Source organism: Drosophila mojavensis, unplaced genomic scaffold (assembly GCF_018153725.1).
Source record: "Drosophila mojavensis isolate 15081-1352.22 unplaced genomic scaffold, ASM1815372v1 contig_36, whole genome shotgun sequence".
NCBI lineage: Eukaryota > Metazoa > Arthropoda > Insecta > Diptera > Drosophilidae > Drosophila > Drosophila mojavensis.
The window spans coordinates 21,881,908-21,896,560 of record NW_025318858.1 but is presented as its reverse complement, the minus strand read 5'-3'; the positions used below and the strand labels follow the sequence as shown (position 1 = coordinate 21,896,560).

Sequence of the window (14,653 nt, the reverse complement as noted above, 5' to 3'; positions counted from 1 at the left end):
TTATGCAATTATTTTCTCTTTGAGAGAAAATTGACTCTATAGAGTGATTGATGAACCCTGAGAAATACTATTTAAGTTAATAGTATTTCCACAAATTTATAAAAAAAAATCTCTAATTTTAGAATATTTATTATGATATTATTAATTATCTTGCGATTGATAAAATTGCACAAATATATAAACATATATATATATATATATATATATATATATATATATATATATATATACCTTCTTTAGTATACTTTATTTAATTCACCAAAATTCATGACCTCTAATACACTAAAGCTCTCGCACATCATCATAAAAACATTAAAAAAATTTTTTTTTTTAATAAAACTAGAAATTATATTAAGCCCGTCACTGGTTTTTCTCCAATTTCTTTTTCTATTGCTCTAAGTGCTCTCTATTAAAAACTTAATTTCAACACTAAATAGCTGCAAAATATTTTAAATTATCTATCAAGGTGTACTTTAGAATACAAAGCTTCAATTTTATACTTACTCAACAGGATTACATTTATTTATAGCTATATTAGCTCTGCTCCCTTCTGCCACATTATGATGTTGAACTTTTTCTTTTGACTGACGCTGCATGACTGCACATCCACATCATCATCCCCATCATCAGGAACATCAAAAACCCCAAAAATAACCAGTCAACTAGCAAATTCAGCAGCAATTGCCCCTCCACTCTCCCCTCAATCCTACATAGCACCCTTCCCTCATATATTGTTTAGTCCCAAACCTGCTGTCACTTAAAATGTGATGCGCTTTGTTGCCTTTGGGATAACACAAAAAAAAAAAAAAAAATAGTTAAAAAAAAAAAAAAACTCCCCAAACTTCCGACTCTGTAAACTACTTCTCTTTCTCTGACATTTGACGCCACTTTGCCAGCACAGTTTTATATGTATTATATATGTATATACGAAATTATGAACGAAAAAAACTACTGTGTTGAAAAGCAGCTAACAAAATGATGAAATGTCTCTCTTTCTTTCTTTCTCTCTCTCTCACTCTCTGTGTGTGTGTGTGTGTGTGTGTGTGTTGATTCTTACACAAGCTACCGCTGCTGTTGGCAGCTTTTCACAGACTGACGTCTGACATATGCTGCGGACGTCGCTGGGCGTGGCACTTGCTGTGCCAGTTATGCGACCATAAATAGTTGACTCAGTGCGGTGGCACCTGTCTCTGGGCTGCACGTTAATAGTTGAAAATGAGTCCCTTTCCCTGCCAATCTCTGCTCATTTTGTTGCTCAATTTAACACCAACAAAAGGGCCACTTTAATATGCAGCCAGTAAATGACTGTTTGTATATTCTTTGGTGGGGGCCTTTAAGGTAAGTCATGCCGAGTGCAGAGGGAGAGAAGAGATCTGAAGCGACGAATCGTACTAGAAATGTCCATTCGTTTGGCTGCCTGTAGATCTGTTAAGTAATAAATCAACTTTACTATGAAATTTGTCCAAATAATCCAACGATTTGTGGTCTCTATTACTAGCATCGAGCTCGCACAGCAATTTACATCTGTATGACATTTAGGGCAATATCAATAAATCTATAGCTGTAAAGCATTTTATAGATATTGTCATGGTCATCTGAAATTGAATATTGAATATTCAATATTGAATAATAAATATGGAAAATTAATATATGTATATGTTTAAATCTATTTATTATATGATACTATTGGTATATGGTAATATTAATATCTGTGATGGTTTTCTAACTTATTGCTTAACTATCTAGATTTCATTTCCAATCACATACTTCCAGTTAGCATATGTCCTCATATAGAAAACATATATAAGAGAAAAATATTTTAATTAACATTTAATTTAAATTTATATTTATTGCAAATTACTCCCAATTGACATATACATAATGAATATATTTTACAAAGGAAGAAATTATGGCTTAAGCTTTTAAGTTTAATATCATAAATATTTTCCAATTAACAATTATATGCTATATAATTAATTAATAAATGCCTTTATTTATAATTTAATAAATAATATGAAAAAATATATATATCAACATGAATTTCCAAGCAAAGGCAAATGCCATGCCAATTAGTAAGTTAAGAGAAACTAATTTAATTAATTTTATACTGATACAGTACAGAAGTAAATGTAAAAGAATTTTAAATTAAAATATGCATATTTTCAATAGGAATAACCTTATTAGAAACATTTTACAATATTTAAGTATTTTCAAATTAGATATTTTTAAAGGGTATTTAAAATTCAGTATCCCACGTTAGGTCTGTCAAGGTCTTTTCCTTTGTTATATTTGCTCTTGTCTTGTTTTTACCGTCGATTGCCAAAAATTAAGTCAAGATAGCGGTAAGCACCCCAGTCCGAAAAAAGGGGAAAAAACGAAAATTCAATTTCAAGAGCTGCCGTGTTTGCTCAGCGTGAGTGTAGTATGTGTGTCTCTGTGTGTGTGAGGGCAGCTGTGTTTTTGAGCATGCGTGTGTGTGTGTGTGTGTGCGTTTATAGCTGTTGTATTTATTTAGTATATTGTAGCTACACATACTTGCGTACCTGCTGCTATTACCGCTGCTCTATCTTGCTCTTCCACTCTCTCGCTTTCTCTCTCTCTCTCTCTTTCTCGCCTTGGTGTTTCGCCTCTGCTGCTTTTTTCATTATTATTATTTTCGCCCTATTTACACAAGCTGGACGCTTGAGCTGTTGCCTCCAAAAAGAGTTGAGTTCAGTTGGTTCGCCTGCGTGTGTATTTACTTTTGCTCATTTCTCATTTTCCTTCGCTTTCCGGTTGGCAAGCATTACGTGCCTCCGACTGCCCGCTTCCAAACCAAATAAGGCTAAGCCAAATTCCAAATTAGATTTCGTTTGTTATACCACAGAAACAAAGAAAAAAAAAAAAAAAAAAAAAAAAAAAAAGTAGAAGCGAAACATTTTACGACCTGATTACTTTTAATTTAGTTAACTAAATGAAAAAATAGAGGACTTAAAAGTGCGCACAGCGTTGCAGAAAACTCATTTCAATTGTGTTTTGCTTTCACTCTGAATGATTTCAAATATTTATGAAAATAAAAAGCACGAAAATTGAACAAGTAAATAAAATGTTAAGACTTTACTCAAGGATTTTGCAACTACATTAAAAATGCATGATAAATATAATCCTGTTTATGCTTCAATAAATAAAATAAATATAGCTTAAAAATGCAAAGTCTGTTCAATTTTAACTCATACAAATAAATTTTAAAAACATCGAATTACACATAACAAAATATTGAAGTTTTAATCAAACATTTCTATTTGCTAAGTGATGCAAAATATTGTTCACAACATGCTAAAAACTTTGCATTTCACTTAACAGCAACACATATAAAATAAATAAATATACTGAATGCATAAAATTGTGTTATTCATATATAAAATCAAACGGCCTCTATAGAAATCAACCAAAATAAAAAGAGTTCCATTGACAGCTCTTAAACTTCGACCTTTTGCAAATGCTTTCAATAGACATTCGAGCTCGTTGTATTCGCTGTGCCCTGAAAATGTTATGTCAGAGATTAAAATGCATTTTGTGGCGGGAGGAAATGCGTTTAATAAAACTCTTCGTCTTTATGCATTCTGTGCTCTCCTCTCCTCTGCTCTGCTCTGCTCTGCTCTGCTCTGCTCTGCTCGCCTGCCAAAAGGAACCAACTGTCGTGCTTTTAATATTACGTATACGCAACGAGCGACTGCCTGCTGGCAATATTAATTTTCCTACCAACTTTATGACGTGTGTCCAAGTGTGAGTGTATGTGCCGTCTCTCTCTCTCTTGCTCACTCTCTCTCTTACAATTTTCCATCCATTTAAAGCATTTATTTTTGGAAAATGTATATATTTTATATTATTTATTTATATTTATACAAGTAGTTCAGTGCTTGAACCTTTTGTGTTTACATACACACGCACACACACACACGGACATGCAAGTTGCAGTTGCTATAAAATTCTAACAGGAAAAGCAGATTATTGCTTCCGCATGTATGAAAATTTTACCAGAGGCATAAACTTTTCTAGCAGCCAACGTGCTTTGATGCCAAAACTTGCCTTGCCTTGCCTTGCTTTGCGCTGTTGTTAAGAGTGCACTTTAAAAAATCTGTTTGCCAGAGCTTACCTTAGCTGAAGCCATAGTAAACCAATTATGTTCAGGTATAACTAAATGCAACACCTCAAATTTAAATGCATTCAAAATATATTTTCATTTAAATGACTGAAGAAATAAACATGGTCCTGGTTTTGGCCAATCCAAAGGAAACCAACTCTTGATCAATTTATCACAAAAATGGAAAATAGAGCTATTGCTTATTCAATTAGGGCTTAAATTTGAAAAATTAGATGGGTTTGAGCCAGGCAAAAATCAAAGTCACAAATTCGCAGCTCGTTCAAAGCTTAACCGCAACGAAAATAAGTCCTTGAGCATATCAGAGCGTACGAAAACCGATTCCTTTGAAGTGTTCGGAAAAGCCAAAGGAAACCCAAATCTAATATCTTATATAAATTTGCCTAAACAAACTATGTGCAAAGTAATAAAAAAAATAGTAATACCGAACTTTGTAAAAGGAGCTTGAAGTGGATCTTTCTTGAAACGGGGATGAAAAATGGAAACTCATTAGTGCAGAGTTGAGCTTGAATCCGCAAAAAAAAAAAAAAAAAAAAAAAAAAAAAAACTCTTCAACAACTTGGGTTAAACAAGAAATTAGCAGCAAATAAACAAAAACAAGGAGTTGAGAAAGTTAAAGTGTTTTTCCCGAGGCTACACAACTGAAAGATACCCTAAACGTGTTTGTAGAGGCCAAGCCACAAGTCTCTAATATTTGAAATGTGTCTAAATTTATGTAAGAGACAGGAAGAATACGAAGTCCAAAAACTCAAAAATCTTAGTATATATTTTCGGAGTGATTCCCAAGCTAAGACCATTTTTAAGCAATACCTTAAATGCCTAAATAAGATTTGTATCGATATTAGTCAAGTGGATTGAGCTATCGAACAAATTTGAAAAACATTACTGCATATGGAATACAGAAGTATATATATAATATTACAAGTCTCTAACTATTGTGGGTCATGAAAGAAACGGGCAGACAGGAGGAATGGATTAATAGACAGATAAAAGGATGGCCAAGCACGCAAACAGGATTCGCTAGATCAATCCTAATCATAATCCTGATATATAAAATACATTTATAGCAAAAGTCCATTGCGACTCCTTCTGATTGTTACAAACATTTTCCCAAAACCAATATACCCGATATGTTATATACAATGGTCTCTGAGACCAAAAGTAGTAGCAGTATTTAACAAAAAACTCTACAAAGTGATGAGAGTAAAGTCCAATATTCTCTTTGGTTTTTTGTTGGGGTGCATAAGATCTGAATGGGATGTTGTTTGGGATCTTGGTGCAAACTGGAAAAGTTTGACGCTTTGAGCAAAATGTTTCTGCACCCACACACAGACCGCACCCCCCCACACACACACACACACAGTAAACTGCGGCTCCAAGTGACATTCCCGAGAGCTGTTGGCGGTTTTAATATTAATTCGTTGACGCTCTCAACGCTCAGTCAACTCATTCGACAATTTAATTATGCTCATTTGCTCAGTTTTTGGCCGAGATGCGTGCCGCAATTTAATGCATGCCACGTTTCGCGCATAAGCCGAGCAATTTACGACTTTCAGTTGACGCCGAGGCACGCGCGCAATTTGTCAATCGATAAATTTTGGCCATAATTAATGCGGCTTATTGGCATTTCATAGACTTAACACAGTCCAATCAATATAAATGCATATATATCTATATATACATACATATATGAATCTCTTTAAGCATTTGTCGCTTTTCTGCTTGCTATTTCTAATTTGACTCCATTTTATTTCTATTTTTATTTGCAGTTACAAAATTTGTACGCATTGGTATTGCCGACAAAAACGATTCGCCGCCATATTTCGATAGATTTCTGTACGAGACTGAAATCGATGAGAATGCCGATTTGCAGAGCACAGTGCTCACTGTCAACGCCAAGGATCACAATGACTGTGAGTACAGAATGCTAATTTCATTTTATATCGAAAATATATAAATATACTAAATACATACGCTTTATATATATGTAGGTATATATACGTATCTAATTATCTAAAACAATTTAAGTTGAGTGTAAATAAATTTCATTTGATTGCGCTTTAAGCAGACTCAGGCAACATTTTGCTGCATAAATTAGACATTGATTTAATCAGCTTTTGCTTTTAATTGCAAGTGTGAGCTGGTGCTTTAATCTACATGAAAATATACTTGAATGCGAAATCTCTGTTTGAGCAAATTAACTTGATGGACATCAGGCAAATGTACAGAAGGGCTTCTCCCCTTAGCAAAAGGGCTTTGTTCGGTTAGGCCAGCAAGGCTGTAACGCACGGTTACGTTCAAATCTTATTATCGAATTATATACGCCTGTGCTAAGTATTTAACTAAGTCTTCAAGGATTTCATCGCAATTTATAAAGTATACTTTGCTCTTGTTGCTTCAATTAATTTAAATAAATGAATTTGAATGAGTGAAGTAGATCTACATAAAATTAGCTTAATGAAGTAAATTGTTGTTACAAGCTACTAAAGTACTAAAATTAAAGAAAATCTGAGACACTTTTCACCTAAATACTAAATGAATCGCGAATAGATAGAATATGAATATTAAATGATACGAATAGATGTCAGAGCTGCTTTAAAGCATTTGTAAATTTGTATTTAATATATTTCACTTTTATGCAATCTACAAATATTTAAGGTAAATAACATAACTAAATGACCATAAAATATCATTTAATGTGAACAAACAAATTGGAGTAGATTAGCTGTAAACATGAAGAAAGGCAATTTGTCGATTTCCCAAACTCCAAAAAGTCAAGCCTAAGCATGACTCTTAAAAAAATATATAAGTAATTTATCCACAGCAAAAAAAAAAAAAAAAAAAAAAAAACAGATACATCTCAATCTTATGTCATATATACAACATATGTATAAACGTACGTATATAAAACAAAATCAGCTATAATATTTTGTTTGCAACTAAATCCCAGAGGATGACTTGCAACGGACATTAGACGCTGTTGGGGTAACTTTCGTGAACGTTTAAAGACAATAATCATAATGTCATCAGTAGCAAAAGTCTTTTTATGTTATTCTGTCCAATCATTGTGTGGCCTGACTTCTTGCCTCCTCCTGATTTGAATGTCCTGCTTTGAGGCGTACATAAAAATATAAACAAATATATACATAAACATAAATAAATGATGATATAAACATTACCAAAATACCAATTTGCCGATTTCCTATATGGGTTTGCCTCTGACTGCTCTGACCCTGACTGCTCTGCTCTGACTCTGCTCAGCTCTGCTCTGGCTCTGCTCTCGCTGCTGCATAAATATTAAAAGATGGCTTTGAATATTTTTCACATTCGAGGGCACAAAATATTTGACGTTGGGTCGTAATAAACATTTGTTTATTTTAATACGCTGCCCGACTGCGCGTATGCGTGTGCTCATGTGTGAGTGTGTGCGTTGGCCTTGTGAAAATATTATTGCTCATACGCCATGTACGCCAAATATTTACCAAATATTAACAAATAAAGGCTCATTGAAGATACACAATGGGAGATACTGAACTTTCGCTCGCCATGAATAAATCCATAAAATACAAAGACAAACTTGGCAACAGACAAGTCCAATGATTCTATTTGGATATTGATGCCTCATGCGAAAACTATCATTGATAAATATTATGGCCGGCAGAGCGGGAGGGCGGAGCGAGTGAAAAAGATTTGCAGCCTCGCAACATTCAAAATCTCATTGAGAACGTTTAACAACTGTGATAGCGAACTAAAACAGGAGTGAACCACAACACATACACACACGCTGACACACACATGCACACACACACGCACACAGTTAGTCACACATCTTGTGGGACATGTCGGATTTCGAGCAGCGAACGAGCCACGGAGCCAAATCTTATTCTCTCTGCCCTTCGTGCTCGTCAACGTCGCGACGTCGTGACGACTGCGAAAAAAGCATTAACCCGAATTGGAAAAAAAATTACCAAAAAAAGAAGAGAAAGAGCAAAGTGGTTGCAAAGGGAGAGAGAGAGAGAGAGAGAGAGGGAAAGTAAAACAGCAACAGCAGTTGTACAAATTGAAGTGTGAGCGTGTATGTGTGTGTGTGTCAGGCAGAGAAAACAATAATACGAATAGGAGTATTTGCCAAAGTTGAGCAACAGAGAACGAACCAAGCAAGCCGGAAGTAAACGAATGCTAGATACTCAGTAACTTGGCCGGAAACGAAACTTAGATATGCAAAAGTGCAGAAAACAATCTGTGGATTTAATAGTAAATATAAGTTTAGTAAACAGGTGTTATCAAAGCGTGAATGCAATCCGCGATAAATACCTTCGATAGAAATTATTTTCTGCACAGGTATGCAATTTGTGATTTTCAAAGAATATCAATTTAAATCATTGAAAAAAATAACATAAATTAAAGAAAACCCAATCGATATTTATCGATTCGACACGTGCAGCAGCTGATGAATATCTAACAAACAATAATTAGCAATAACTCAGCCAGCTTTATCTTCATCAACTCAAATACTTTCTTAGACAAATGCATTAAAAGAATATTCATTAACATGCCCTTTTGGCTACTTTCAACAATTACAGGGTATACAATTTGTTAGCTAGCCAAATGCTGTCTACATAGTGAAATCCATATCGCATATCCAACAAGCAGCTCACACAAATAATATATGAATGGTCCTGAAGCATGCATAGGGCACACAAACATATATACTTGTATATGTATGTATATATAAATATATAGATAGATATAGGTGGTATATTTGTGTGACAATCTTTTATGTGATTTCTTTTGCCTATTTTCCTAGTGCAAATGGCATGGAATGGTATGCAGAAAAATGAAGCTGTAAAAACTTGGGCAATTCCCCCCATGCGAATGCCCGTTCGCCGTCCAGCGCGCAAATACAGCATTCGAAATTTATGAGCCCAAAAATTATTTATTATGCAAGTATGTGAGACTTTGAAACTGTTTTCAACATGCTGGCAGCTTCTGTGTGCTAGACGGCGAACATGTGAGCCACATGACTCTTAAATATTTAAACGCGTTGCCATTGCACAAAAATATTTCATTTTCTCGCTCTCTCTCTCTCTCTCTCTCTCTACCTATCTATTTTTTCTGTGTTTTGTTTTAGCGTTTTCTATTATGTATGTATCCATAGATTTTCATCAAGCGTTTGAATCTGTATATATGTATATATAGCTAAAACTTTTCCCCGTCAATATTGATTGAAGTCTCTGCACTTACTTTTATATTTTGTTTACCTCAATTTGTTTTCAGCTCTTTGAGATCACGTTGTTATCGAGCTGGGATTTTTCCACTTCTTTATTCTTGACTTTACAGTTCGTAAAATTCATTTCATTCTAAATGAAGCGCATAAGCGACGTTTCTCTTATTTGTCTTTGGATGTTGTTAAATCTGGAGTACTAAAAATGCAGCCATAAAATAGACAGAGTAAATCACAAGAAAACAAGAATTGTTTCAGCTTCCATTTGGACTTTTCTTTATTTCTCTAATTTCGGCATTCATTTATTATAGTTGCTTGCGGACGGACGTTAGAGTTAAGTGTGTTAAGTAATCCTTTCTTGGCGCTTTTGTTCTGGACTTGCATTGGCTAGCTGCGGCCATTAAATGGCTTTCCATTATCATCTCAAGTTCTGGCCCGTCATAAAGCATTTTACCGCCAAAAATACAGTTTAACAATAGACCGGGTCAAAATTGAAAGCGTTCTCCTTAGCCAAAGGGCAGTCATAAAAACACTTTGCCTCGACCCACACAAATAATGTAAGGTCAATGGAATGGGCGAAGGGTGCGGGGGCAATGGGCGCCAAGCAACAATAAAAAAACGCCGAGGCAAAAGTAAGGTCTTTTTATTTCAGTATGTTTAACATTTTAAACTGACTTTTCATGCTAAATAAGTATGGCATAAAAAGAGAAGAACAATAACATGGAAACAGGGGAACGCCACAGCTGTGACTCTGCGCATTCGTGTGTGTGTGTTCGCCTAGCTGTCTGTGTATATTAATTTATTATCATTATCAGTGATTTAAAAATGGCGTCGTGACATCGTAAATTATAAATGGCGCTGCCTAGGACTAAGAGTCTAAGAATCGGGTACTACTTAACGCCTGCCAAAAAATAAACACTTGCCTGCGCTACTCGCTGCTCTGCTCACTCCTCGGCTTGCTTGTTGTTGTTTCAGTGTAATTTGTGACCTCAACAAGAGGGCGACATGTGTGCTCAAAGTGTTTCATGTGCATAAATTTTAGATGCTAGCCAAGAGAAATGGTGCACATTACGCAAATAGCTGTAATTATGTTACAAGAGTTGGGCACTGAAAACTTTTCAATTTGATTATATATACTATATATATTTTTTTTTTATTATTTATTTATAATTCAGATGCATATACTATTACTAGTACTATTTATTTGCAAGTTATATATATATATATATATATATTTTTATTTTTTTTTATTGCATATTTTTGTAACTTTCTGCTTCTGGTTGATTTATCACCATATGGCAATGTACCAAAAGAGTAAAGTCAGCAAGCTTGCTTCGACGTTGAAGTGTTCAGCTTATTAAAGTTTAGCAAGAGTAAGAAGGAATTGATAAATTAGGCGATATCAAAGTCCTCTAATGATTGAAGTCTGATGAACTCTCATAAAGTACAGAAATTCTGTTTTCTTTTTGGCTGGTTTTAGTAGCTTGATCATAATCATAATTCTGCAATAAAAATCGATTATATTAATTATTAATTTTTTAAAAATGATAATTTTTATCTTAAATGAAAGATTTAAAATTATAATTATATTATTAATTAGAAGCTCTATAATGCTCTTACAAATTATTTGAAGCAAGTGTAATTCTAATTTAATGTAAGCTAATATCCTTTCATGTATTGAGCAAATGTATTGCCAATAGGGCTTTACTTTTATATTTATGATCTGCAAATACATAAGAGTTTCGTGTTGTAGCTTAATATCAATTAAATTATTCATTAATAGAAACTTTTTGATATGCTTAGCTAGATTTGCAAATGTGTTGCCAAAAGGATATCACTTCTCTCATTATGCATATATATGGATAATTATGCAACGAAATAGCAATTCAACAGTTAGTTCGTATTAATTACGCATTGATTTATAATATTCGCCTTCAAAGCGAATCTGCTACATGTTAAATCATTTGAATGACTCAGTTATATTAATTAATTATAAGTAATGAGAGTATTTGTAAGAGCCGGAATGTTGCTCTCCCTAACTCGGTCTGCCTTTGTTCAGTTTGTATAACGCATATTAAAGCCATTGTCAGACTTAAACACAGTGCCAAAAGTTGTACTTTGTATTGGCAAGTTGCAAATTGGATTTGTTTGATGGTAGGCAGGAAACCTGCTCAAAGGATTTATCTCTGTAATCGTGTACGCCGTAGCTCTTGGTAGTCATGGAATTGGGTTGCCGTTACTTCAACTGTGCGTTGTCAATTCCAAATCAAAATAATTGGGTTTTGTTGAAATAACTCAGCTTGTCAGAATATAGTAAGACAGATATAGATATATATTTTGGAATGTCAAATAAGTTATATCTCTTCAATGAATACTCTAAATTGAATAAAATAAATGAAGTTTAAATTTAAAAATTTACATTTAATATTGATTTTTATTATTTTGTAAGAATAAACAATTCGTAATTTTTGGTCTATTTTCCAGTTGAGCCGTTGTTCACTTTATATCTAAATAATCTAACAATAATAATAATAATTTACTATATACACTTTAACGTCTATAAATTTAAGTCTGTTTATCTTATAATCCAGTTGAGTTTATCAAAGTTAAGTAAATGAAAACTAAAGTAATCTTGAGCTCAACCTCAACCAATGCAGCTCAATACATAAAACTAATTTACACTCTGTAAGCAACATAAATTCCATAGCAAGACTCGCATTTCCTGTACCAGAAAAACAACTCTGCTCATGCTTCTCTTTCATTTACAAGCCGCTAATTCCCCAGAGTCACCTACAACTGCGATAGAGCTCTAAACTCCTTATTCCGCTCGCATACACACACACACACACATAATTCGCTTAACTCCAACTCCAGCTCCCACTCCCCCCACTCTGTAAGCTGCCTTATCAGCTGCTTAAGCATGTCGAGACATTTGCTTGTCTTCATTTCAAGTGCTTATGTTAATACGCTCTTGCTTACATGCTCGCTCGCTGGCTTTAATTGAGCAGAAAGCTGTAAAGTTCACGCACGCCGCCGCCCATGCTCCGGCAAGGGAGCCAAAAGTCAGTCGGCAGCTTCTTCAGCCTTTTGGGCTAAACGATTTACGCGTCGCTAATTTCCGCTAATGTTTTGTCATTTTATATACATACATATACGTATCTATATACATATATTTGTATAAATGAGCTGGCAACAGCTACTGCCTCAGCCCGTCGCTTGTCTTGGCGCACATGTGTGAACTTTTCTTGTTTCTCTTATGCGCAGCTCCCGCTGTTTAATTATTTAATAAGTGAATTATGCGCCAGGTTGAGCGCTTACTCTTGGCTTGAAAATGCCTTTTTATGAATCTAATTGATTTACTCGCTGCTCACTTTGATCCCTTGACACGAGCATTTGAGCAAGTAGAGCAATGAAATTTCTTTAAAATTCTTTGAGTTAATATTGTGAAATTTGATTTACACTGACCGCAGCAAATGAAAAATTCAAATTCAAGCATTTTTCATATTTAGAAAGCCAAGATATTCCCCGTCAACTTGAGATTCAATTTTCAATTATCGAAGATGTTTGCTTTAAAAATGCAAAAGCCTAAACGGCGTATCTGGCATGATGTGATGAATATAGTGTAAGTGTATGCTTGTGTATGTATCTGTGTGCGTGTATTTCAATTCACTGAACCTCTTTGACATCTTCATGAAATTGAGCGATACACCACAGCCACAGCCACATTCACAGCTCGCCAGCAGGTACGCACACACACACTCTCTCTATCTCCCTCTCTCGCACGCACACACACGCCCACAAAATAAATTAAATTCTGTGTGAGCATAAAAGAAGTGAGTCGCCCCCATGTTGTTTTAATTATGCACATGCCAGCAGCAATGCAATGCCTGTCTTTTTGTATTACGCATACGCCACGTGTGACATGCCGAAACCTTTTTAAGTTTTTAATGACTCAAAAATAATCTATGAAATGTTAATGACAGTCTATAAAGGCAAACTTACAACAAAAATACTTTTAAAAAATGAAATAAAAAATGAAATTATATTTATCTCCCCCTCTCTCCGTCTATCTCTTTGCAGCGACGAATATTCGATACCAGATCACAGGCGGTAACATAGGCAATGCCTTTGGCGTGCAGAATACGACGGGCGTCATCTACGTGGCCAGTCCGCTAGACTATGAAACGCGGCCAAGGGTAAGTAGTTAGTGTCTAGAAGGAATCTCGACTCACACGACCCTCGTCACAACACACACTCGACTCTCGGCTCGCTGACAGCGTCTATTCACGAGTCTAGGCTCAACTTTGAGCTGTTGCTGTTTCTACTTTTTTTTTTTACTTTTATATATATATTTTTATTTTTATTTATTTATTTTTTTTTGCTTGCTCAACTTGTGCATGCATAATTTATTTATTTTTTTGCTGTGAGACAAAAAGAAAAATAGAAAAAGAAAAGAATATGCAAAACTATGCAAAAGTTTCAGGCGAACAACTTTTGCGACATTCAGGCTGTGCTCTAACGCATGGCTGTGTGTGTGTCCATGTCAAAATTAATGCAAAAACAACACAAACGCAGCTCAACTCGCCTCCTCTCGCCTCGTCTCGCCTGGAGTTGTACATCTCCAGCTGTTGGCACATTTCCCAGAGCAAATTTTTAACGTGATTGCACGCACACAAATATTTATATGTAGCAGCTACCCCCAGACGCTCCCTCAGCGAACACAGCAGCCGCCACCTCATCGGGAATCCGTGTAGCTGTCAATGCGTTGTCATGCAACAAGCGGCTGAGGCGCCAACAATGCCGCAAAACATGTGTTGCCCACGCTCTTGTTTATGCTCTTTTTTTTCTTTTTTTGGGTTGGCTGGCTCCTTTGTTGTTGTTTTTGTTTGCGCCAAAGTCTGACAATCATTTTCGGTTCATTTTTTTTTTTTTTTTTTTTTTGGGGCATTTGTCATGCGTAAAAACTTTGCAAATATCGAGTTCGCATAAGAATTTTTTTTTATGTGCAATATTTTATTAAAGTCTTACAAAAATTCGATTTTTATTTAATTGTAGTATGAGCTGCGCCTGGAGGCAACACGCAATCGTAAAAACAACTATACCACCGTTGTCATCAATGTACGCGATGTTAACGATAATCCACCTGTATTCGATCGTCAAACATATCGGACGCAAATCACTGAGGAAGATGATCGCAATTTGCCCAAACGCATTTTACAGGTGAGTGTGAAGGAAATCGAGTAATATAATTTTTTTTTATATATTTATTATATACTTATTTGCCACAT

The 14,653-nt window shown here is 34.9% G+C and overlaps 1 protein-coding gene across 3 annotated transcripts in view; it reads left to right on the top strand.

The window, feature by feature from the left end:
* Positions 1 to 14,653, top strand: part of LOC26527527 (putative neural-cadherin 2) — a 182,567-nt gene that overhangs the window by 136,702 nt on the left and 31,212 nt on the right. For all 3 annotated transcript variants that reach the window (XM_015165710.3, XM_015165708.3, XM_015165709.3), the window contains 3 exons: positions 5,911 to 6,054; positions 13,446 to 13,561; positions 14,421 to 14,585. In XM_015165710.3, coding sequence (XP_015021196.1) covers positions 5,911 to 6,054; positions 13,446 to 13,561; positions 14,421 to 14,585 — 425 coding nt within the window. The remainder of the gene's footprint in view (positions 1 to 5,910; positions 6,055 to 13,445; positions 13,562 to 14,420; positions 14,586 to 14,653) is intronic.